The 27,067-nt window shown below is 43.4% G+C and overlaps 1 protein-coding gene across 1 annotated transcript; it reads left to right on the top strand.

The window, feature by feature from the left end:
• axl (AXL receptor tyrosine kinase) lies at positions 1 to 26,551 on the top strand. The gene is made up of 20 exons (XM_084351487.1): positions 1 to 772; positions 4,984 to 5,194; positions 5,649 to 5,749; positions 5,876 to 6,058; positions 9,486 to 9,566; positions 9,714 to 9,829; positions 11,925 to 12,120; positions 16,218 to 16,357; positions 16,444 to 16,588; positions 17,367 to 17,384; positions 18,709 to 18,838; positions 19,105 to 19,196; positions 21,147 to 21,242; positions 22,297 to 22,374; positions 22,872 to 22,964; positions 23,361 to 23,482; positions 23,999 to 24,108; positions 24,363 to 24,522; positions 25,075 to 25,211; positions 25,725 to 26,551. The coding sequence occupies exons 1-20, from the start codon at positions 610 to 612 to the stop codon at positions 26,182 to 26,184; spliced, it is 2,832 nt and encodes a 943-aa protein (XP_084207613.1). The 5' UTR covers positions 1 to 609; the 3' UTR covers positions 26,185 to 26,551.
• The last annotated feature ends 516 nt before the right edge of the window (positions 26,552 to 27,067 follow it).

The raw sequence follows: 27,067 nt of genomic DNA on the forward strand, positions 1-27,067 counted from the left end.
AAGCGAATGGGGGATTGTGTTGAGACAATCAGCATGCCGCAGGGTTTCTCACATCCTCTGAGAAAAGGAGGGAGACTCTGGCGGAGGAGGAGGAGGAGGGTGGAAAGAACTTGAGTTGAGGAATTTGAATCCTGTTTGAAGGGGGAGAGAGGGAAAAGAAAGAGCCAGGGGAATGTTTGAGGGAGTCTGAGGGAACCGGTGGGCAGGAGAGAGACTTTGGACGACAGGCTGCAGGATACACTGGTTTAAAAATACACCCTCGGTTGCTAGAAATAGACTCGGCTTTGGACAACTTAATCAGGAACCGAGAAACTTTGGTGCGCCTTTCTTTTTTTGTGTGTGCGCTTTTGGGAAACTAAAAGTTTAGTGGACAGGACTCCGTGGGATCAACCAAAACAACAGCGTAAGGAGAAAAGCAACAAGACTTTTCAGCTGAGCGGAGAGTTTTTTTAAACACAAGCTGTCTCATTGAAAAGGGAACTGAAACGACGGGATCCGGTTTTCTTGGGTCCCAACTGTGGATAAGCACATTTCCAGCATCTGCCGGAGTCGCAGCGAAACTTTTTTTCAGCGCACAACTTTGGGTCTTTGCGCTGCTGAGATGCGGTGATGGAGTCCTGTGATGTTTCCAAGATGACTGCTCTTTTCATGAAGCATATTTCCAGAGGTGATCTCCTTTCAAGAACAGCCATGAGCCGGTCTAAATGGTCGTTTCTGATCCTCATCGTCCTTTTCTCTGCTTGGAGACCAGCAACCGCCGGAACAGTGACAGGTAAGGTTTTAATTAATTCCGCTGAGCAGCAGCAGCCTTTCTTACTCCAATCTGACTGTTGTTTGTCAACTTCAATGCGAGGAAAAACACTGTAACGAGCAATTAGCACAGTCAGCCTTCTGCTTTTAACTCATTAAATCAATTTGCTTTGGGGTGGCGAGTGCAACCACAGCTGCAAGTGCGATAAACATCTGGGCAGCATGAAGGAATTCACTGCACATTGAAGCCTTTTAAAACAAGGTGATGAGAGAAATCCAGTTAAAGTTGTATTGGCTCAGTCAGGCTGAGGATTTACTAACTTATGCTCAAAGTGGCTTGAATTATGCTGATTATTCAGTGACAGCAGATAAAAGGTGATGGAGGAGAGTTTCTTTTGGGGAGCTGTTTTCCTGGCTGGAGGATCATGTTTTTGAGATCAGCTGCAGCATGAACCCTTCTGCAAAAAGTGTACTCTTCTTTGTGGGGAACTCATCCAAACCAGGTATCCAGACCAAGATTCCCACCAGTGATGGCATTTCCAGAAGACTGCAGGAATTTTAAGAGATGTCTTCCAGGCAGGGAGAAGGCAAAGCCTAAAAATAAATCCTGCTGGGAAGTGAGAGAGTAATGACACTTAAAGATCCCCTCCCGACATGTTTTAAGATATATAAAACAATATAATATTTTGCTTCTGACAGTTTTTCCACAAGAAAAGTGAACATTTCTAAAATGTTCCCACAGGACACAAGATGTCTCCTACTTCACTGTAATGTCCATTCAGTGTTTGTACATTGAAGGCTTCAAGTTTCCACATCACACACTGAATATTGGACCAGGATTGGCTCCAAATTATTTGTGATGTCACAAATCACGCTTTTAAAATCAGAGTTTCAGTGATCACAGAGAATATTTATCCTTCGAGCAATAAATGTAAAAACCAGCCTTCTCCACCAGCTGCTTTTTTTCTACCAAGGTGGAACCAGACTCTCATTTTAGATCTGGACCAGAAGTGGAAAACGTGCCAACCATCGTTCAAAAGTCTTTATCTGTTCTAGTAATCAGCTCTGCTGTTAAAAGTTTGAAATCCATCAGCTACTGCAACCAGTGCATCAAAACATGGAGTCCCTCCAGGGGCCTCCACCTGTCAGCTCATGTGTTTTGACCATTATGGTCACACTGTCTCTCTGGGAGCTGTACCTCTGCCCTTAGCAGACATATGAGCAGCAGAGACAGAGATCACTAGACACCGCTGATTTATAAGATGATGGTTTCAAAGAGAATTTTTCCCGATGTCTCAGTTCCTATTTGGAAGCAGCCAGGGATGGCTGTGGCCTATGAGTGAGGAAAGAGGAGGGGTTCGGTGGGGCAAAATGCTTTGGTTTGTGAGTCAGAGCCGGTCTGACTCAGACGCAAGCAGTGAGATGATGGATGGGGTACGGGGGCAAGAGTGGAGGAGAAAGAGTTGGGAGGGGAGGCGGCAAAATGTGTAGCGATGAATCCGAAGAATGGCATGAAAAGGAGGCTAAATGAGAAAAGGGCAAAGGCGCGGCAGTGAATGCAGGGGCTGAATGCGTAGCGTTAAAAAGCCAGGAAGATAAAGGAGGGAGTGAGAGGAGGATAAATGCTCAGACTGTGTTGGGTATTTTTGGTATGTGCATGTCCAATGACATTTAACATCTGAGCAACTTCTACGAGAGAGAGAGTAGGAGTGAAGACGGGGTGGAAAGAGATAGATCATGAAAAAAAGTGTGGGACCAAGAGGGAATTCAGGGGACAAAAGGGAGGAGATGGAGTAGTTAAGCACAAATGAATCACTGGAGACTGGTCACACACACACACACACACACACACAGACACACAAACCCAAGTCTGCTCTCTCAGTCTACCTTTGCATCCTCATAAAAGGTTTACAAGCGTATTCGTATATGAACGCAGACAGAGAGAGAAAGTAGGGCTGTTTTTGTTCAATATGGTTCTGAGAAAAAAAAAACACAAAGTCAGGGCTACGCAGATTCTTGAAAGGGCTCAGCCAAGCTTAAAAATAAAGGGAGGAATGACTTTTAACGCCAAAAAGCACACGGAGACAGAGAGGCGGTGAAGCAGAGACTCAGCGGGCCCCTTCATTTATTGCACACTCCCAGAACTAGCTTTGAATGCTGGGTTGTGTGTGTGTGTGTGTGTGTGTGTGTGTGTGTGTGTGTGTGTGTAGATTACATGCACATTTACAGAATCAAGGGCATGTTCTACTTTTGACTAAAATGAGTGCTGCTTGAATTGCAGGTCTGTTTTCAGCAGCTGTGTGTTTGTGTGTGTGTGTGTCTGTTTGTGTGCGGTGGGTTGAAGTGTGGAGTCCTGTGGGGTCACAGTGACGGGGTCAGAGGTCGAAGGTTGGCCATGAAACAGACTAGGTGGGCGGGTTGACAAGCTTGAGAAAATCTTTATAGGCTTCACTGAAAGAAGTGCGATTTATTCTTGCCCTGAAATTCAAGAACATGAGTCAAGTTTACACATTTTCATATTATATCTTTTATCTATTTTATCAAGATAAAGAGTTGCATTTTTATTTGATGCTAGAAGAAAGAAAATGATTCCTGCAGGGGAGATCAATGCTAAGGATGGATCGCAATTCAGCATTTTCCCGATTAACAGAATCGTTTGGTTTTAAATTAATTAATTTAAAGATCAGCTACTTTGGCTCTGATGCACCCGCCTCTCTCTGTCTGTGGTCACTACTCTGTGATCTCACTTAAAATCTCACCCACAACAATCTGATTGGTTGCACATCCAAGTAATAGCCCATCAACACTGAAGAGTAATGCTTTAATGCTTTACAGTACAGCCAAGGTGCAGTGTAATTAGTCTGGTGTTACGGTGTAATCTTTTGCATTATCGTGCACCTGTGCAGGTACTCAGTGAATAATCTGAATCTGCAAAGGGACTAGTAAATCTTTGAGCCTGAACGATATGTGATTTTTGGGGCTGACGATGGTATTAAGAAGTAAAGGATTCTGATATTGATATATCTGCAGATAGAGTTTTCATATTGGCGCACATCAGGCTGTGCTAGGACACTAGCGGCCAAAATGTAGTGGAGTGAAAGCAGAAAATGGAAATACTCAAGTAAAGTCCAAGTACCTCAAAACTGCACTTAAGTACATGGCTCCTTGGTTACTAATAATCAGTATGCTTGAAAAAACCTCATCAGTTGATCCTTAATCTGTCATTTGTACTGTATGTGATAATCATTCTTTTATCGTTTAAACAGCATACGAGCCTTGACCTCAGCATTATCAGGAATACCTCTCATTACTGTTAAATGTCTTAAAGTAAGAAAAAGCAGAAGCAGTTCATACTCAGCATATTCATCGTGACCCTGTCCGAGTCATTTTTTGGATGTTTAGCAGATTCACAGACGTCTTGGCAGACGACCTGCTGGCTTATCTGTGGTGTTTAAGAGAAACCCTGAGTGTTTTCAGTGTTTGTGTTGAGCCCTCTGTGGTGGGACACTGTCGGAGCAGCCATCTTCTGACAAGGAGCCTTTGTCCCAGTATCAGCTCTGTCCTTCTCAGGTCACCTGCTCTGGACACAAGATAACACAAGATGCCACACTTGTTCAGAAACTCGTGTGGTGGTGGATAAACTCTGGGTTCACCTGCTCTTATCAAGTCTCAGCGATGGCTAAATCAGGCCGGTCCAACATGAACAGGCATTTATCAGAATGAACACACAACTTAATGAAGGTTAAAAATAATTTTGCTATTGACTAAATCCAGTCATGTTCCATGTTTTGTATAATTGTAAATTGAATATCTTTGGATTTTGGACTAAACGAACAATTTGATGGTTTCATCTTGAGCTATGGGAACTTGTTATGGCCTCTTTTCTATTGTCCTTTGGTAAAAAAAAAACCACAAAATGTTGATGTAGAATAGGAATCATGGACCGATTGTGACATTTTGGGCCAATACAATGTTTTAATGAAGAATTCGGCAGATAGGAGATGCCGAAAACGATGTTTACTGCTGTTGTTTATTTTGTTTTGTGGTTATTTATTCCCCCTTCTGTGCCAGGAGATAAAGACATCCTATTCACATTTTATATAAAGTAGCACAGCAGTAACGTCAGATCGGAGGAAATCTTGCTGTAGCTGATTTGTTGTCTTATGGTTTGTAAGGTTTATTTGAAGGAATCACAGAAAAACTAACCAATAATCTTCCCTCTCTTAATCAAAGATTTGGAGTTTGAGCGGAGTCCCACAACTGTCATCTCTTCCCTGGGCAAACCCGTTAAAATGCACTGCTCCCTGAAGGGCACGGGGGGCGAGGAGGAGGACCCCCCTGACGTGCTGTGGCTGAGAGACGGCGTGCCCCTTCAGTACGCAGACACCAACCAGTTCCAAGTGCACACTGGCAGCAACAGTTGGACAGTCATCAGCACGCTCAGGTAGGCAGCAGCTCTCTCTGCTACACATGCCAGCTGCTTTTGTCATGTTGTCATGATAAAGGTTCATTTGTTGTGAGGCAGCCACACCTGGCCCAAAAATGTCAGTCATGCCTCTGCTATGATTGTGTTTATTACCTGTTCCCCCACCTTATCCTTCCACCTCGCTTAACCAGTACTGCCGCTGGATTACAGTACATCAGCATGTTGACTTCCCACTCCCACTGGGGAGCACTTTGAAATTAAGTCTGAAAGAAATGATATAACCCTGTGTGCCTCTCCGGCTGTAGCTTAATGTATTTAATCCCTGTTTGATTGGATGGCAAAATTTGGAAGGAAAGTAATCAGGGTCTGTGCATCTTTCTGCCTCAATCTCCCTGTTATCAGGTTGGTTTATCCTGGCTTGATCTTTCAAAAACCTGACAAATAATTTTTATCACTTTCATACACACAACAGTATCGAGAAGGTCCAGCTTCCTGACATGGGCTCCTATCGATGTGCTGTTCTATCAGACAGCCACCAGACTTTTTCTGAGGAGGGGAGCATTCAGCTGGAGGGTGAGTTCATCTCCAGCTGCCTAACATTCACAATAACAGCTACATTAATGAGTTTCCTCTCAGTGCTGCAGTTTTATTTGGATTGTTAAAAGAGGCGAGACTCTGATTCAGCTAATTCTTTCTCAGGCCTTCCTCATTTCTCTGTGGAGCCCCAGCACATGTCTGTAGTGGCCAACGTATCCCTGACTCTGAGCTGTGTGGCCCACGGACCTCCAGAGCCTGTCAGGGTCATCTGGCTGCAGGACGGTGCTCCCCTCAACTCCCTTTCAGACCCGGTGGCCCTGTCACCCTCCACACTCAACCTCACAGGTATCATCTTTAACTCTCTAATGCCTCAGCAGTCAAGGCCACATCAGACACATTGAGACACACAGCTTCAATCAACTCCTCAACGGCTCTCACTCTGTACTGATTCAGCCCAATGTTCAGTGATGAGTTAATTGTTAAGTATATAAAATGTGGAAAAAATGCTAAAATAAATGGCCATCACATGCTAGCAGAGGTGATGTCTCTAAAAACCTAAACCACAGAAATATTAATTTTCCAATTAAATAACATAAAAAATACTAGTAAATCCTGTCAAGTTGATTTACTGCCTGCTCATTTCAGCACTACCTAAGTCAGGTAAGAAGTCACTGTAAGCCTGTGGCTCCAAGCAGCAACATTTTTAAATGACTAGAAACAAGATCATCTCAGAATCATTGGTTTAATTTAATATGATTAGCCTGATTATAATGTACTGCTTGAAAAGCAACACAGCAACTATCTTCTATAGTTTCAAAGGCTTTCAAATCCCCCCTTACATGGCCTAAACAAACCACCAAATAACCAGCCTCCCCAGAGAGAGCTGACTGGCTGGCTCAGAGCCAGCGGATCCATTGAGGACGTGCCTTGTGGTTGTGCGGTTGATGGGTAAAAAGGCAGAGCAGCAGGCACAAGAGGCACTATTGGGGGAAGGAAAATAGATGGGCAGAGGACACAGGGAGATAAAAGAAAGTAGGAGAGAAAGGGATCTGTTGCTGCTCGAATGCAAACCACAGCTGCCTACCAGATAGCTGGCCTGTGTTAAGTCCAGTAGTAGGAGGAGGACAGGCTGAGTCAGATGGGAGGAGGGAGGAGCAGGCGGCAGCGGATGGTTTAAGGATCTGGTTTGACTCATCAGAGCAGGCTGGCTGGTGCTGACCAGGACCCCTTTGACGGTAACCTACACTCACATCTCTGGAATGGGCAGCTGTGCTGGCAGACCTCAAGTCCAAACCAAGGCAAACACAAATAATCTTTCAATAGGCCCATAAAGAGAAATGGCATGAAGCACATTCCAACCATGAAGGAATCAAAGGCAACACATGTCCCATTTAATTCAAGTTTCCGTCTGAGAGTGTCAGAACTGAAGCTCTTTTCTTGCCTATAGTCCATCATTTTCAGGGCAGAAAGCATTTGGACAAGATAATACAACTTAAATTTAGTCCTAATATTAATTATATTTGGTTTCAAGGCCTTTATACAGACAATGACTGAAGTGTACGACCAACAGACATCAGCAAAGACTTTACATCTTCCATGTGATGTTCTGTCAAGCCTGCACTGCAGCCGTCTCGACTGCTTCAGCAAATGAAGCACAAATTAAGGTCACGATATCAGAATATTAAACTTTGATATAGTCACTCGATACCTTTCAATACCGGAGCTGAAGAAAAAAAGTCCCAGGCACACAAACTAGGATAATCTTTTTAAATGATCAACCTGTGCGCATTGTTAGTACAGAAAAAGTAAATGAACATATACTAACACATTTGAAACTCTGGTTGTACTTTTTTTATTACAGGTAATTTCAATACTATCATATTGCTTTGAACACATGGTATTGAAAGTGTGTTGAAGCAGGGTATCGTTTTATTGAAAATTGCCAGATTGGTCAATACCGTAATGCTCATGAGCTCAGGAGTTCTTCCTAGTGACTGATTATGACATTTTCAGCTGATCAGGGGATTGTTGTGTTGCGGGTCGCTGATGAGGAAGGAAAGAGACAGAATGGCGAGTGGCGCAATTTTGAGATCGCCTGATGAGCAGTTCATTCACCCTCACAGCCAGTGGTCATCCCTCAGCCCTCCCTCCCTCCCTCTCTCCTTTTCCTCTCTCACAATCCTTCGCTTCACCCGGCGAGGATCGTACCCCCTGTTCTTTTTCCGGCCCCGGCACAATGGAGGCATGGTGCCGTCGGCGCAGAGCAACACACTGTGTGATTCTGTGCGAGACTCAGTTTGTGGCTGATTGACAATGTTAGGGTGTTAGATAACAGTGATAAAACTTGAATGTCACATGTTTTTGAGTATGTGTGTGTAAGCCTGCGTTGTGTTGTGGAATGATTCGAGTGTGTGAGCACGCTGTGAGTCACTCTGTGAGAGGACTCATTCTCTGTTGAATGTCAGTGTGTGTCATCGTGGTGTTTTGCCCCCTTCAGAGGAGCCCCAGCCTCTTGAAGGCAGCAGCTCAGCCTTTTACACCTGGACCTCAACACGACTGCTCGCTTTGTTCTCCAATGCTTCACTGACATTATGTGTAAACTAAAAATGCAGTTTTCACCGTGTAAATGATTAGTAGAAGGATTTTTAGACATCAGGAAGTCCTTACTGAAGAAATTATTGCAACCCAGATAAATACAAACTTTTACTTTTTAACTAAGTTTAGCCCAGTTTTAACCTAGACGTCTTTGGACCTGCAAATCACCTAATCAGAGCTTACTGTGCTATAACATATTGATTGTTTTCAATAAGGAAGGGTCTTCATGGTTATTCCAGAACATGTTGTTCATGAAAGGGAATGAAATGAGGTGCTGTGGTCTCAGTGCAGATACTAGCAATAATGATAAAAACTCAAATAAACTCAAATAAAACTTGTATTTGTGATAAATATATAATTAAAAGTATGAAAAGACTGTATGATTTAAGATAAACAAGGTGGCTAGCTGGACACATAGGGAATCAATGCATTGTAGTTTATAATATAGAGTTTATATTATAGTTTATTTATTTTTTACAAGATTTTTTCAAGATTTTCAAACAAATCTTGAAACAGTGAAAAGATGCTTGAATCAAGGCCTCCCATTAATATCTGTGTCTGTCAACAATATCATTACCTCATTTTGTAAAATGCATGTTTTAGTAACATAACATTAACACAAAAAATGACACTAGGCTGACGGGGGCACTATGATTAAAAGTAAAAGTTTTAAAATTGATAAGTCAGACACAGTGGCTCCAGTTTTAACAAGACGAGAAGGTGTTGGCGAGACTTTACAAGACAAATTTGTACTTTAAAAGGCTGTGACTGCTGGTATGGTTTTGATGAAATGTAGTGGAAAGATGCTTGATAGATTGGTTCAAGGCAGGTTTGCATAATTCCTGCCAGACTATTTTATCGGAAATAAGAGCCTGTGCTACAGTAGACCAACAACTTGCCAATACTGATATGTTTTTGTGCAGGCCAGCCTCTCAAAAATACCCCCACATCACCAAACACACACTAACCCCTTAACTAATCATAACACTGTTTACAGAGAGATCACGTTACCTTATGGAAACTGTTACTGTTCTCACTTCAGTTTGAACTTTCACACTCGTTCTCACTTTAACGTTATGTGCAGCTCAGCACATAATGCTGAGCACAGATACTTGGTTTCAAAAGACCCTGAATATTCCCGCTTCACACGCACATGTTGTTTGATTTTTCCATCCAGGTTTGAACAGAACCAGCACCTTTTCTTGTGAGGCTCATAACCACAAAGGTGTGGCCACGTCTGGATCTGGCACCATCACTGGTAGGTGTCTCTGTGGAAGCACCAACATTTCAGCCCGTTCAGTTTAGATGAACTTTCCTATTTCCTATCATTGTTAGTTGCATCATTCCTTTGTGTTTTATTCTTATTTATTATCTCTCATTGTCTTTTGTGTCTTTCTTTCTTTAGTTCTTCCATCCCAGCCTCTCAAGCTGAGCGCTGTAGAGATCACTCAGACAAGTCTCCGTTTGTCATGGGAGCCTGGTTTTGGAGGCGACTACCCAATAATGCGTTGCTCTGTTCAGGTGAGACAACACGAGTTAAATGTGAGAGGAGAATACCACAACTAGCTGAGAAAACTAGCCAGGAAAAATCACTGCAACTGCTTGACCTGCATGTTAAACAAATACATCACTCTCCCTCTATTTGCAGACTCTGACGATCAGAGCGTTACCTTTTCCAAGCCAAATTTTTAAAGAAAAGAGAGCTTTGCTTTTCTTCTCTTAACTCATCCTCTACCCCTCCCTGCTTTATCCACGTACCAGTAGATCAGGTTTCACTCTGGGAAAGTGGCCTCCTGGACTAATCTTGTCGCACCACTCCCTCTCTTTCTCTCTCTCTCTCTCTCTCTCTCTCTATCTGTCAATGTCTCTCTGCCACTATCCCACTCTGCGGCCATTACAGCTCATAGCTGAGAGGAGGAACATTTTCTCCTGGAGAAGGGAGCAGTGCAGCACCACCCATAAACGTCTGGTTCTAATAAAGCTGCCCCTCATACCTCTTTCTGTTCTTGCCCCCCTCCCCTCCCCTCCCCTCCACCCTCCGTCACCCCCTCACCCTCACAGGGGAACAAGGCGAGGGGCCGGCCTCAGCAGAACGGGGCAAAAATCTGAATTTAACGGTCCATTGTGTGGCGAAGAGAAACATGAAAAAGGGCTACAGTGTAGAAGGGAGAAAGATATTACTGTGCTCCACAACAGAGGCAAGAGAAAGAAAGACAGACAGAAAGAAAGAAAGAAAGAAAGAAAGAAAGAAAGAAAGAAAGAAAGGCAGTGACAGCAGGTATTGTAGTCTGAGCCATGCAAGGAGAATGCAGACTGAAGTGTGACTCAGGGCTGAGCTGTACAATTAGATTAAACCGGTTGTTTACATGCTGGACAGTGATTCATCCAGTCAGGACTTACTTGTTCTCTCTCACACACACACACACACACACACACACACACACGCACACACACATCTTAGTCATACAACTTAATATTCCTTGGAATCACACCACCAACTCATGCCATGAGGAAAAATCACCCACCCAGTTACAGTTAGTTATACAGTTATGACCTCTGAATACTCATATTGTTTTTAAAGTAGCAGTACACAACAGCACCTGCTGTACATACACAAACAAAATGTGTGGCTGCTCATTTGGTCTATTGTTTCTAAGTTTTTATTCCACCTTGTGAAGTGCAGCCTGTTCTCGGCAGGAGCTGCTTGATAATGAGCAATGCAGCAGAGAACAATGGTGCAGACCGGCAACTTTAATGTGGTTTTTCAAATTGCTGTAATGAAGGATTTTTTTTTTTTTACAGCCTTGTGTTCCTCTTTAAATTTGTTTACCACAGAGAGTTTGCAGAGACAGCAGTTTTCTGCCTCAGCTTTTTTGGTTGATGGGTTCTGCTTTCAGTGCACCTCGCTGAGCCTGGGTCATGTTCAAAACAGCAATGAAACAGATTTTACACCGTTTATGGCAATTAACTATTGCTCACCATCCCCCACCACTTCACGTGTCTTTTCTCACACAATGCCTCATATCCATTGTGGTCATATAATGTAAATAAAGGGGAAATATATACTAGTTAAGAGAATATTGTTTGGTTGTAGAAACAGGAATATCTAAGCTTTTATCTATCTTTATTTACTCTATCCTAGAAACTGAAATCATTTCAATGCTATGACATAATACTGTATTATTTTATACGTTAAGACTAACTCCAATCAAATGTTGATTCAATAATTTTTATGTGTGATCATTTTAATTGTTATTAAGATATTGAAAATAACACTACAACAGAACAATTACCTCATGGAGGTGGTATTGGTAGTGTTGATCAAGACATTTCCCATAGTCCAGTCACTTTTATCGCAAAGATTATATTTCTACATGCCATCGCTTTTGTCGTTGTTCTGCAGTTGTTTGTTTTTTTCCTTGGTTTGACTCTTTTTATACAACTTGCTAGAAGAGATTACTCTTACATCCTTTTACTATATATCATTGGCCAAAATGTCTAGTTGTTTGTCCCAAAAAGCAAAACGAGAGATCACCCACCAGATCTGGCCACACCATCTGAAACCAAGTGTATGATGGGTAGAAGCTATAATAAAAGTGTTATCTGAATGTTTCAGGGAAAACACGCAGGAGAGTTATTCACAGCAGGCCCGGATGAGATGATCCACAACCAGAATGTGAACATCCCACCAACCACACACCTCATCGAGGACCTGGAGCCTCACAGCCTCTATGCTGTCAGGGTGGCCTGTCATAGCAGCCAGGGGCCATCGGACTGGTCGCCCTGGGTGGAGCTACGCACCAAAGAAGGAGGTGAGTCTTTCAAGTGAAGAGATGTTTATTTTCATCCTGGATGTCTTGTGCATGTGTGTGTGTGTGTGTGTGTGTGTGCACATTCACCTCCTCTGAAGTGAGTCAAGGTCAAGGCTGTGTTATCTGACTACTGGTTTAGGTTGAAGTCTAAATCCCCTCCCACTGCTGCTGTGTCCTATAACCTACTGGACAGATGCTATACGACAGCTAGCAGGCACGATTGAGACGCTTTTTACATACTATGAAGTAATACGTTTGCATTGAACATTTGCACATTGTGCTGACTATTTGCCAGCTGACTGAAAGAAGGTGAAATGCTTAAAGGGTTAGTCTTAATATCAGCGATACTGATTGTTTCTTGCACAGCATTTTTTGCCCCCAGATTCATTTTTTGTGAGCTTGTTCTGAGGTGAATTCACTGCAAGTTAATTCTGTTGACTTTGCATCTCGATTTCTAACCGAGTAAACGCTTATTGGAAACATACGATGACAGGGTGAGAAGAGCATCAAGTTACGGTGCACTGTTAGTCATAATATTCCTTCCTGTGCCCCTGAAATGTAGTCTGTGTTTTTGAAGAACGCCAGACATGAGTCGGTGTACCTCCGCAAACTCAGTTTCAAATGTAAACTCTGGAGGTGGAAGGCTGACTGGTATTGAAGGGACAGAGTAGGTGGAGACGGAGAAAGGGAGGGAGGGAGGGTGGACATTAAATTCTCCTGAAAGGCTTCAGTTAGGATCGCAGCACTCTGTCCAAACTGTAATGCTAGGCTGCTGTGAGTTTAAACTGAGGTGGGATTTTCCATGCCAGCTCATGCTGTCTCTATCCCTGGACGAAGAGGAGTGGAAACAGCGTATACTAAGAGGAGAGATATGCCACAGGAGGAATGATGGGGGTTTTCCGTAATGGAAGCTGCTTATAATCTGAAAACATTTCAACATAACATTTCTCATAAACAGAAAAAGGGAGAAGTAGCACTGCCACTATAATGGAGAAGGACTAAACTAAGTGGTTTTGAGATATGCTGGCTACAGTCCGGATTTTCAAGTTTCACTTCTTTATTATAACAAAGCTATAGTTTTGTTTCAGTGGAAAAAAATATCCTCTGTTTTGTTTCCCTTTGGACGATATTGTTTCATTTCCAGCTCCGGCAGCTCTCTGTGCACTTGTCCTAATGAGTCAGAGGATGAAGAAAAACAGAAGATAAGATTCAGCTGGTGGTCAAAGATAGTTCAGGAGGCAATGGAGGTCAAAGGGAGGGAGAGAATGAAGGGGAGAGGTAGACCTTAGCAATATTTTCCACATCTTTTGTCTTTGGTTAAGTTCTGAAGACAAAACTCCCATAATGCTCTTTTGTTGAGCCTGAAGTCTGTCTTTCTAGGGTTTATTTCTGCTCCATTTGTTTCTCATTAATAAATCGTGCAACTCTGTGCCGCACTATCTCTTACATGTGTTATCCTGGCACAGACATCCCCATCCGGCGCTCGTCTGTCTCCTCCTTATTTAAGTTTTTCACTTCATTACAGACTTCTCCTGCTGCCAGCTCTTTTCTCTTCTCATATCCATCCTCCATTTCCCTCACTACAACACCACCGAGGAATTTATTTCCTGCATCAAACAAGCTGAACAAGTTTTTTTTCCTGAATCCAGTCTTTCAACTTCACTCCATCTCTCGTCTCCCCCCCCCTTTTTGACCTCAGATGACCTGTGATTTCTCTTTTCCAGAGCACACAGCTAGGCACTGTGGGAAAAACAAAAAGGGGGTTAATGGTGGGACCATGCAAGGAATGGATAGAAGTGCAGGGAAACAAGGGAAGGGGGCGCTTTGAGAAAACACTCATTTTGCTATTTTCCCAAAGCCCACTATTTTCCCCGGAGGATGAGAGAACAGAAGGGGGAAGGAGGGAGCTTGTCGGTGGGAGAGGAAGCGACGCGACCCATGTCACCCTCCTAATCCTAAAGCTGCAATGAGATTATGTTTTACAGATCCATTCTGTTAACGCACAGAAAGTCCAGAAATGCATCTTTCCAAAGAACCAAACAAAATGAATGAACTGTGACAGGGTGTGGCAACACTTGACACGTATTACTGTGTACTTGTACCACTTTTGACATAGTTTTTTTACACTGAAAAGGGCACAAAAGGACTTCTGATTCCCTCACTTTTGTTGCATCACATCTGTCTGTACCCCTAAAGTGACACCAGAGTTAATCCAGAGTTACGGGACACCCAAACTCACTGTCCTGATGGAAGTGAGTCATGGTGACGTGGCACAGCACACACATGTGTCACATTTAATCCTGTGTAATACTGCCAACAGAAATGCAACTACAAGCATTAAAGGACAACAGTCTGTTCTGACATAAAAACTGAAGCAACATGGACGTCCTTAAGGGTTGACGTTTTTAATGACACTAAAACTTGTGCTCCGACTGATCTGGGAAACATGTTTCCTGTGTAGTGACGAGTTTGTTTTCATTTATGGAGAACAGACTCCAGATCCCAGGCTTATGAGTCAATTTTTGGCTTAAGGATGACCCTTTTCCATCCACGTGTTGACCCATGCGGAGACTAAGCAGACTGAGAGGACGAGACGAAGCGCATGGAAAGAGAAACGGGGGAACAGCCCTGCCTCTAAACAATGTTTGAATACTTCCAAGCATGGTTATCTGACACTGTTTCTTCAATGGCAGTATGCAGCAGGAAGTGAAACAGTAGTCTGCCATGGATGCAGATGTTAACCTTTACTGTTGTGAACTAATTGTGGCCCAAAAGTGTTGGTCTCTCTTGCCAAGCCTGGGCTGCTTTCACGAGGCATATTTGTGTAGTTTCTGCATTTCATAAAACGGCACCACCACTCATTTTTTTCCTTTTGAAACTTCCCAAATTTTGCAACTGGAGTCCATACAAGTGCAACAGTTTCATTCTCCTCACGTCAAACAATTAACTTCTCTGTTCTCTTGAACTCATACCTCCATGACAAAAAAGTGATTACCACAGAGAGGGCAGCGAGGGAGAAGAAAACTTGGAAAGAAGGAGATGGAATCATGTTGGATGGAAGACAGGGAAGGAAGGGAAGAGAAAGGGAGAAAGGGTGGGCAGCAAAGAGGTTGAGAAGGAGGCAGAGAGAGAGAGAAACCGACAGATGACGGCTCATAGGTGGAGACGAACTGCTGGAACGAACTTTACTTCGAGGTTGTTTTTGTTGCCGCTGGCAGGCAGAGCAGGGACCGCATGTGGAAACAATCAGCCGCCAAACGCTTCCTGATAACATCATCCATATAGGCTGGGCCATGTTTCCCAAACTCACACTGACTTAGCGCATGTGTGTGTGGGTGTGGGTGGGTGTCCAGCTAGTTTGTGTGAATTTGTAAGCCTGCAGAGAGAGCGAGGAGTAAAGACAAAGAGAGCCTTAACTCAAATGGCAACAAAGTAAAAAAAAGCGCTGTCGTCTCCTTGCGAAAAGGTTTGTGCGTTTCTTTGCCAATCAGAGCATCAATCACACACACACACACACACACACACACATTCCTTACACTATTCCTAGCATGACATTCAGCTAGGTTTTCTCTCCGCTGGGTATTTCTGCTGCCAGCAGCTTTTTTTCACTCATTGCTCCAGAGAGCCAGAAAAGAAAATGGCAGGCAAGGCAGAAATAGGGAGTGACAGAAGAGGGAGGCATGAAGGAGGGACACACGGGCCTCAACATGTGTCCATCTGAGAGAGCGCACCAGTTATCTGAACTCTGCTAATTGCCCCTGTCTGTGGTGCCCTCAGCTAGCCTTTTTTGGCCTAATAAAGCTGAATTCTCCACATTCTCTGACATCTTCTCTCTCCAGCTGTTGACGATATCCACACCCTCGAGGCTCCAGGCTGTCAAAACAACACACGCCTGGCTAACCCCCGGCCCACTGGCCTCTGGCCACCGAGCCCACAGTCTTACCACTGCCGACTCCTCATTCATACCCAAAATCTTTGACACGCACACTGCCACGCCCTAAGCTACATTCTTGTAGAAACTCTACAAATAATGAATCCATGTGACTGTGAGAGAAGTGAGAGAATGCCTTTAAGTTCTGGGTGTTTTTGTGTTTCAGCGCCAGAAAACCCACCTGTCAATGTGACGGCGGTGCTGAATGGGACAGAGGTGCTGATGATGTGGGAGGGGCCTCCGGGAAAGCTGAATGGGGAACTGCAGGGCTTCATGGTGGAGTACAGCACACCTGCTGCACAGCAGGTCAGTCTGGGACACACAACACAAACAGATAAAAAGAAAATATTCTATCTGCTTCATATTGACTGTTTCCCTCTTTTGTTTTTCAGTTTGTTGTGGATACTGGATTGGACACTGAGCTGTCAATCAATCTGTCCGTCCCCCTGTCCAACGTGTCTTTTCGAGTGTGTGCTTATACGGGGGCTGGGCAAGGACCCTGGTCCCCTACACAGACTCTGACACTTATCACTCCAGGTGAGTGACAAGAATTGTTGAAATTACACATGAAAATATGACAAATTACACCCTGTGTCCACACTGACACATGAATGATCATTGCAATACATTTTTTAGGATTCCTTATTTGGTAAGCTGCATCATGCTGTCAACAGTAGTTTGATTTTAAGATAAGATAAAACGTGATCCTGCCCTGGGGACATTCAAGTATTTCAGCCGCTCAAGAGTCAGAAGCAGAGGACAAAAAGTGATTGACTGGTGGATTAAAATGAAACAGCGGACTGGATATATTTCCACATTTATGACATTTTATACGAAACATTAAATGGGTTTAACCTACATGACTTTTGAGGAATATCTTTACACTGCTCAGTGTAGTCTCTCTTTCAACTACAACCGAACAAGTTTTCAAAATGATTACAGATTTGTGTTTTTTGGCTGGCTGATGTTGTAACCGCATTATAGCTGGTTGAAAAGAGGTACAAAAGACATGTGAGCTGTCCACACTGAATATAATCCAGTTTTCACCCAGTATGGTTGGTGGGTACATTTATACATAAAAAATATGTAAATATATTAATGATATATGACTTATAAGGATATGTATACAGACTGATATATATCAACTGGTTTATATAAGATGTAATAATGTAAATCCTTGGCTCATTACCTCAGTAGCATTTCAAAGTAACCATCAGGAGTCAGAAGCTGTAAATCCTGCATGGATACACATGTTGTTGTTTTTCTCCCAAAAGTCCAAGTATTGACATGAACTCTGTGTTTTTTGCTCCCACAGAAAGGGGGGAGTTAAAAGGTGAGTAACGACCAGCTTTTTCATGACCAAACCCACAAACATGCACTTCTGTGACCTCTCAGAGTGGCACGTAATAACACAGTGACAGTGGAAGTGAGCTCATGGTGTTATTTGCACCACAAGACTTCTCTTTCTTACTCTGTGTCACCGGGTTCCTCCCCGAGCCTGAGAGCTCCTTCCTGTGTATCTCAGAAGAAAAAAAAGGAAGGAACAGAAAAAAGAGAAGAGAGGATCTCAGAGAGACGGGAAAGGGGAAGAGGGGTGTGGGGTGAATGGGGAGACGCGTCATAAATATTTATAACAGGCAGGAACAGTGGAGCATCTCTGTTTGCTTAGTCTAATAGAGCCAGACAGACAATTCAAACAGCAAGAATGGCAGATAAAAAAGTGGCAGGGAAAGCTGGGGGAGGATGAGTGTTAATGGGAGAAAAAGTAGACAACAGTGGGTGGAGGCATTGAGTGAAAAGCAGTAACTTGAGGGTGTAGTTGTGTGAGACGGGACAACAAGAACACAGAGAAAGTAAATGTTTTGACAATGAGGGGAAAAGGAGCATATTTTTAGTATGAGTAGAAATGTTCAGATTTAGCTCCGCAAATATGGAGGGCAGGACTGAGGTCACTTTGTCAATTTGACCAGTTAAAACATATTTTTGCTCCCAATAACACTGGATATGTTTGTAGAGAAGAAGTAAACATTGTTTTCTTACACTGGTTTAATGACAGTGTATTTCAGTCGATGCACCCTTTACAACCTGCCTATGAAGATAACATGAGGAGGTTTTGTCAAGCATTTGCACGTGTGGTAACAATAAAGCTGCAGTCAATGAATCAAGTAGTCGATCGATAGAAAATTAATCACCAACTATTTTGTTTTTTTGATTAATAATTTCAGTCATTTTGGGGCAAAAATGTCAAATATTTGCTTGTTTCAGCTTCTAAAATGTAAGCAATTGCTGCTTTTTTTGTCATATGTTATATGAAAAGCAGCAATTTTTTGACATTTTTAGACTCAGCTATTAAGAGATTAATCGATCATTGGTTAAAATAAATGGCTGCTTTAATCACAATGAAAATAATAATTAGTTGCAGCCGTATAACAATTTAATTTTAAATTGTACACTGTCACCATGGCTCCCGTTAAAGCATTAATAGGCAATGTGACGAGTATAACTACACACGGCTTTACATTTTTTCCCTTTGCCTTTATTTTATAAAATAAATCAATCCTGTATTGCTTTTGTCACCTGATGGCCTCCATAATCCTAAATTCTTGCTTAACCTTCATAGACCCACAGGACTAAACCCTCATCTGTCTTTCCCTCAGGTCCGTCATCGCCCCCCGCCTTTTCCTGGCACTGGTGGTATGTGGTGATGGCCATTGCCGGCGCCGTGTCCATAGCTGTGCTCATGGCTGTTTACGTGGCCAAGCTGCGGCGCAAGGAGACGCGCTTTGGGTGCGTAGGCTGTTGGCGCTCCTCGTGGGTAGAAGGGAGGGACTCGAAAGCTGTGCCAAACCAAAACGCTTCAGTGTTTTTCAGTTGCTTGACCTAGTTGCTTTACTTCTGCATGCATTCTGCAGCATTTGGATTATCAGCAGACATCTGTTTTGAAAGTCCTTCTTAAGTATTATGGAGCAGTGCCATGTGTTCAGCTGTGTTTACACGTCTGCTGGAGTGACCTCTCATTGTGATTTTCTGTCTTTTGTGTGATGCATTCACAGAGAGGCATTTGAGCCCATGATGGAGAGCGGAGAGCTGGTGGTCAGGTATCGCGCTCGCCGTACCTACAGCCGCAGGACTACAGAAGCCACATGTGAGTTCCCCTCTCTGCCCCTGCATGTTCCTCAGAAAGACGACACTTTGGATGCCTCTGACTGTCCCTACAGCAGTAAGAGATACTACGTCTCTCAGCATGCCCAAACCTGCCTCTGTCCTAAGGAAAGATAGCGATACAAAGCATCTCCTCTCATGCCCTGGGGCCTGAATCTAATAGTTCACTGGAAGGAAATGTTTGACTGCACGCAATGGCAGAGCTATTCTCCACATTTCAAGTTAGGAATGGTTTACTTGGTAGATTAAAGGCAGGAACATGAACAGTTAAGGGTTAATTCATTTCCCCACAGCTGTAAAAACAGTCCTGGAGTGTTCAGTCAGCTGACATGCTCGGCAACAACAGTGTGCCCCTTATTCTGTATAATGTTTTATCATTTTGTTGTCACATCTGTTAGATGTGTAGAAAATCCATTAATGAAGGTACGCCCTGTGCAATCAGGCATGAACGACCGTATTATATCTGACTTGACTACATTTCAGCAGAAGAAGGAGGTGTGACCGGGAAGGTGAAGTCAAGATAACAGTGCATTGGAGAGGTTGACGATACTTCAGGGAGAACGTGACTCAAACCTATTCCTCAGATTTCAAACTTGTGTAGCTTCACTCCTCTGACCGGTGTGAAGAGGTCATTGCACCTTTGGGGAGTAAAGTGGGAGTTTAAAGTCTCATCCAGGTGAAGCATCAACCTAGAAAGTGGAATATAAAGCAGTGGTTTGCAGTGGTTCGTGTGCTATCCCCAGTGAGCGGCTCCTGTGAGGTCCACATGATTACAGACAGAGATACGTACCTGTAAACACACCATACATGCTCAAATTTCACACAGCTGGGTCACAGTCAAGCCCTGACATTGTCCCTGGTGTATGCACAATATTTGTGTAGACCTCATACACAAGTCTCATCTTGCCACAGCCACAAAGAGGCCAGGGGAGAGGCAAAACTGCAGAGAAAAAAGCAAAACAAAACATATTCAGTGAGTAAAGTGAGACTAGCCAGGAGAAAGAGATGCAGAGATAGCGTGCACTCTGTATGAAAGGAGGAACGAGCGCTGGGAATAAAGGAAGAGGTCAGATTGGAGGGATTTCGGCTGCTGATGTTGACCAGTAATTTTGGCCAATTCTCAGGGTAATGTTGTACCCTTGGGCTCCGGTTATTGCATGCATTGGCTAATAGTTGGTCACGCCAGCATGTGTTGGGACATGCCTGAGGTCTGAGCACATTGTTGTCAGACGCGTGGCAGATTGATAGTGTAGAAGCAGCTGGAGCGGGATCTCTGAGCATGTCGTTGCCTTGTCATATCCTGGCCCAGATGTGAAAACAGAGCGGACGTCTGTAGCGCAGTGTCTGCTCACAACCATACAGCCAAATGACAGCCAGCTGGCTGACGGGAGTCAGGAAATCAGCTTAAATCCTCTGACCTCAACAGGATCGTGAAACACCTGAAAAATGGTCTGAGATGACAGAGAGGCTCCATGTCAGACACTTTCTGCACATTAGTGTAGTTTTAAATTTTAAATTAGTCTTCATTTTTGTACTTTTTGTATGAATGATAATTGACAGTGAAAATTTTTCAGTATTACTGGAACAGAACTTATATATTCATATATATACACTACAGATGCTTAATAATTTATTACATTATTACTAATTCCAATAATGTAATGTTAGTCCTATTATAAATTGTTTAATTTTTGCAATAACAAAAAGAGGAAAACTAAGAAGATTTAATGAACATTTTATTTTAGGGAGTTTTACAAGTTCAGTTCTGGTCTTGGTTTCATTGTTATTCACGCTGGCAGTGTTTATTAACACTTTGTTTTTGGCTTTGTGTTGTGCATTGTGGTTTTACAATCTGGCTGTTTTTCTCCCTTTTCTTTGTTGTTCATTAAAGTGCTTCAGGCCCCATTAAAATTCCTTATTTTTTCCTCCTCAGTGAACAGCCTGGGCATCAGCGATGAGCTGAAGCAGAAACTCCAAGACGTGATGGTGGATAGGCATAAACTGACCCTGGGAAAGACTCTGGGAGAAGGTACTGCTTTGTTTTCTGAATGTGTGTCAGTCTCCTTTTGAGGATAGCCTGGAGTTAAAGGTCCCATTTTTAGAAAGTGAGATTTTTTAACGTCTTTTTTTTATTATTATTATTATTATTATTATAAAGCAGATTCGGGTTTTGTGAAAGTATCAAAATGTTCAACCCATGTAGAAATGCACGCAGCCTGTATTCAGGAACTGTGCCTTCAAACAAGCCGTCAGGACTTCTGTGACGCTGTGATGTCACAAACATACAGTCATCGCTCTCAGTACAGCTGTCATTGCAAAAACACAGACAGAGCTGATGTGGAAGTAGAGGCGCTGCAGCAATAGACAGTATGAGACGGACAATGTGTTTCTTTGAACATTACAGCATTTAAACCTTTTCTATTAGACACCCAAAATAAGAATATAAACCTGAAAATGAGCTTTATATGAGACTTTAATGTTTACAGAGAGGCTCATCAGGAAGCGCTGTGACAATATAAGCCAAGCACTTCCTGAGAGACATTCACGTCATGTCAGCGAAAGTTTAAAAAAAAAAGTCCCAGAAGGCCTGTCAGAGCAACAGAAAGGGGAAGTTTTAGGCTCTGGCTGCAAAAAAAGACAAGAGACGGAGGAACCGAGAAGCCAAGTAGTGGAGCCACCTGATGTCTTAATTCAGCAGCAGGGAGACGTCCCTGACCACATAAATGAAGGATGTTTCCCAGCTGAAGACCACAGAGCTGGTCCCCAGGCCTTACAGGTTTTAACATCAGTCTGTCACCAAACTAAAGTATCAGTACAGTGAGTGCCTGAAAGTGTAACACTTTCATATCAAGGTTGGTACATAGTACATAGTCAGGGCTTATCTGCCCGGGCGCCGAGGGTTGCTTCCCACTTATCTCAAGTAATTACCGTCTGACACAAGTATGTTGTGACCCTGGGTATAGTGTAACAGTTTACAATGCAACATCATACTCCTGTGCTCTGTAAAGTCAGAGCTCTTCACTGTTGAATAAAACATTTCATGTTGTCTGAGTGTTTGATTGTGTTTTCACTTCTTTCTTCAGGAGAGTTTGGCTCTGTGATGGAAGGGTTGCTGACTCAGGAGGAGTCGGTTCTCAAAGTTGCTGTCAAGACTATGAAGAGTGAGTAGACAGCAAAAGTACTCGGCAATCACCACAATGAATCCCTTCGTCTTTGGGAACACAGGCCTTTTTGATAGACTGCCCTCTGGGTTCGAAATTAACCGGGGTCAGGGGGGGATTTAAGTTTTTTATCAGAAAACAGACAAAGATTCAGCTTGTTGAAAAAACTGGCGCAAGAAGTTGACCCCAAATAAACTGTCATGCCAAAATAAAGACAATTGCATAACATCTCCATATTTGAGAAGGAAAAAATGTTTTTTTTTATGGATTAAAAACAGTGTCAACCTCCTCTGTGAGATTTCTGCCAGTTTCATCAGCTGCGGTGATGAAGTTAAAACAAACTTTGTAGTAAAATCTGCTGACATGTATTAATTCATAGCCTGATAAATTCAGGAGCCAAAACACCCTCTGAAATAAAAGTTTATTTCTTACCCTGGCAACATGTGCCACGAGCTATACAAAACCACATTGTCTCACCACCGTGCTCTCCTCTCTAGTTGCCATCTGCACCCGCTCAGAGATGGAAGATTTTCTCCGTGAAGCTGCCTGCATGAAGGAGTTCGACCACCCCAACGTCATGCGGCTTCTAGGTGAGTCAGGAGTCTCTCACTTATCCCAGATTGTTGGGTTTCTTTGCCCAGGTGTTGAGATAGAAACAGTGGAGAGAAATACGTTTTAGATGAAAGCTAATGTTCACCCAAAAATGACAATTCACTCATTACCTACTGACCCCCATGCCAATGGAAAGTCAGGTGAATTTCCCAATGAAACTCATATATACGGGCCAATGAAATCATAACTATCTATATGACTAAATACCAGTAAAGGTGAGTGAGAAAATATCTTAATTTTTTGGTTATTTTGGTCAACTGAACCTTTAAAATACAGCCGTAGCTCATTAGCAAATTCAAGACTGAGCTAAAACCGTGTTCATGTTCGATATTTCTGTAGTCTGTGTGTGATACTAAGCTGTGGTGTTTTTACAGGTGTGTGTCTGCAGACCGTGGAGAGTGAAGGTTACCCCTCCCCCGTTGTCATTCTACCCTACATGAAGCACGGAGACCTGCACAGCTATCTGCTCTACTCAAGGCTGGGAGACTGTCCTGTGGTAAGTCGGATTACAAACAATAAATGTACAGAGTCAGCAACACACACATGTGCACACACAGGCAGGCACAGCTTAATGGGTTCAGGGTGTAGAAGTTCACATGAATGTCTGTCAGCAGAATGATATCCAAAGGTCAACAAAGACGTAGAGTATTTGTTACAGTCCCCATCCACGCCTTTTTGGCAGCACTCACACTCTGAGATCATCTTTTACTATATGCAGTTTTACTTGATAATTGATGAGATGATTCCTTGGAATACGCGTCCCTGTTGAGAAACACAAGCCTAATCAAAACAGGATTTCTGCAGAATGTTGAAACTTCCACGAGTTCGGCGAACATTCAAAAACACAGCGGCGTTGAGCTCTGTTCCTCCCACAGGAGGAGGCTGTTAGTATCTGGAGCAGGGAGCACTCAGTTCAGGCTGAAGAGATGTGCTCTAGCGCCCTCTACCGTGCAGAAGGTAAATGACAGCTGTGGTGGATGGATGTGTGACTGAAAACCTTTTTGTCCTGCAGTACCTCCCATCACAAATGCTGGTGAAGTTTATGACCGACATTGCCCGAGGGATGGAGTACCTCAGCAGCAAGAACTTTATCCACAGAGACCTCGCTGCTCGCAACTGCATGTAAGCACAATCTCTGCATCCACTTTTTACTCCCTCGGTCCCTGTATATATTTTGTTGTGACTAGTAAATCTAGTTTTCAAGTTAAATGTAGTGGAATAAGATTTACTTCTGAAAATGTAGAAGCAGAAGCATCAAAAGTAAATATTTAATTTTACTGCACTTGGATGATTGCACTGTTTTTAATTCCCACCTCTGCTTGAATGCCGACTTTCTGAAACAACAGCGCCGTAACACTTTGGTCTCCCTTCCTCAGGCTGAATGAGAACATGAATGTGTGCGTGGCCGACTTTGGCCTCTCCAAGAAGATCTACAATGGAGACTACTATAGGCAGGGGCGGATCTCAAAGATGCCGGTCAAATGGATTGCTATCGAAAGCTTGGCTGATCGAGTCTACACCACCAAGAGTGACGTGGTTAGTTCACTTACTGTGTCCTTATGCTGAAGTTCAAGTCGTACTTCCATTTACCTTTTGAGTATCCAAGAGATTTTGGGTGACTATTGCTGTAAGGTTAACGTAATGTTCAAGGGATAGTCCAGAATTTTGGAGAAGCTTCCAGGAGGTCCAGGAATATTTACTCTCAAAACCTGAGAAATGTGCTCTTTTGATAACCTCGTGAAGACAGATTTTTGATGGATTGAAGTAAATAGACTGCACCATATTGCAACATCTGTGACAGATGTTAGTCAGTAACAGCTGATAGTATCACTGTATGAGGGGCTGTGGTTTGCATGTCCAAGTGAAAGCGCTCTTACAGTGCAGGCATTAAAGACCACGTACTGTACATTCCTTAATAAGTTGTGACAAACACGGCCGTGTTATTTCCGTAGCTGATGTTTGACCAGTGCAGATTCATGTTTGTGGCAAAGTGTGTAAAACCTGAAGGAATTCAAAACTCCTTAACCCTTCCCCTCTCTCTCTCCCTCTTTCCCACTCCGTTCCTCTTTTTCTTTCTGTCTCTGTCAGTGGTCGTTTGGAGTCACCATGTGGGAGATCGCCACGCGGGGTCAGACTCCGTACCCCGGGGTGGAAAACAGTGAGATTTATGATTATTTGAGACAAGGAAACCGTCTCAAACAGCCTCCAGACTGTCTGGACTGCATGTGAGTGTCCGCTCCTTCACTGCACATTCCTCACAAAATACACTCTGATGATGAAGTACGTTGGGAATAGGGTTGGGTCTTTTTACTTCATGAAGTACCTTTTTTCTATAAAGCAATCAAGTCTAGAAGCTACAAACTGTTCCACTTTAACTGCTTTACAAGGGGCTCAGATTATGAGATGATGCCTTTAAATGTTTAAAACATACTGCTTCTGATTCATGCACCCTTCCTGGTCCTGTGATTTCACCTTAAATTGTTAAACAACTTTCCCTTTACAATTTCTTAATAATTTCCCTAGCTAAGGAAAATCCAGAGAATATATGATTTGGTACTAATAATACCCTTGGTGGTAACACTATAATAAGTGCTTTTCTTGTTTGTAATCCGACTTACCACAGGACAGTCTCCCAGCCTCGGGTAGAGCAGATAGCTGTGCAGGTCTCTGTGTTTCTTACTGTTCACTTCTAGGCAGGAATATAAGATAACAATAAACCTTTTCTTCCTCCTCTCCAGCTACTCCCTGATGTTCTCCTGCTGGCTACTGAGCCCAAAGGATCGCCCATCCTTTGAGTCCTTGCGCTGCGAGCTGGAAAAGGCCCTTGAGGATCTGCCGGACCCTCAGGACCCAGATGAGATCTTGTACGTCAACATGGACGAGTCCTCCATGGAGCTGGGGGCCGTCGGTGGCCGTGACCCCATCGGAGGGCCATCCCCTCTCTGTCTGAAGGGCCTGGACTCTGTGACCACAGTGGAGGTCCACCAGCCCAACCGCTACGTCCTCTGTCCCCAGCACGAGACCAACCGAGCCCTCTCTGACTCCCTGGAGAGCCTGGACATGCCAGTGTCGTCCTCCACAGCCACGCTGCCTCTACAGCCGTCCTGCCACTCCACTCCCAACCCCACCCCAGCTCCCACCCCGACTGTCGAGCTGCTGGAGGACAGGGAAGGGTCCAGAAAAATGCCCTGGCAGTGATGGGTTCACTCCTAAAAATGACAAGACTGGTCACTGTCAAAGTGCGCCACCTTTCACCCCAGTCCGAGAACGAGATCCAGCCTCGTGCTACTGACTGTAAGAAACCTGACATGCCCCATGTTCACATTTTGCACAATTACACACACACACACAGCCGAAGGCATTCCAAGGAAGTGAAGGATTATTTCCTTTGTCAACCCCCTCCCCTCTCGAATGAGCACATTTCCAACTGAGTGTAAAAGTTAATGTGTCATTTGTGGAGGAAAACAAATAGAGACAACGGCGGGTGAACAAGTTAAGAGCACATGTTGTCGGCCACTGCAGCACAATCACAGAAATAGTACCCAGTCGCTATAGCAATAAAATACCAACTACCTATACACAGCAGAGTGATGAAGCTAAAAAAAATCAAATGTCTCTGTGAACCAGCTCAGACACTGCCAGACTGAATCTACAACCAAACAAACTCAGGAGCTCGAACTTTACAGTGAGTAAGCGCCGACATGGAGGACTTACAGCAGCTGATGGAGGAACTTCACCCACCTCAATCCACCTCAATCCATCTGAATCCTGCTCCTTTGTAACGCAGAGCAAACGTAGCTTGAGGATTTGGGGAAATGAGAAAGAAGCGGTGTCGCTTTCACTAAAGGTGAAGACGGCTGGCTGCTTTAAGGTTATATTGATGGAGGTTTATGAAGGACAATGAACAACTTTTTAGGCTAAAATCACCGACGATGTGGTGATTTTTCTACCTTGAGCAGTTTGGTTTTTGACACAATTTTCTCTCCCCACAGAAAATCAAGTTCACCGTACCTGAAGTTAGTAGACTTCACACAAAAGCAATTAAAAAAAAAACATAAGTAACAATAACTGATTCATTAAA

This window comes from Pagrus pagrus, assembly GCF_965226575.1.
Source record: "Pagrus pagrus genome assembly, chromosome: 4".
NCBI lineage: Eukaryota > Metazoa > Chordata > Actinopteri > Spariformes > Sparidae > Pagrus > Pagrus pagrus.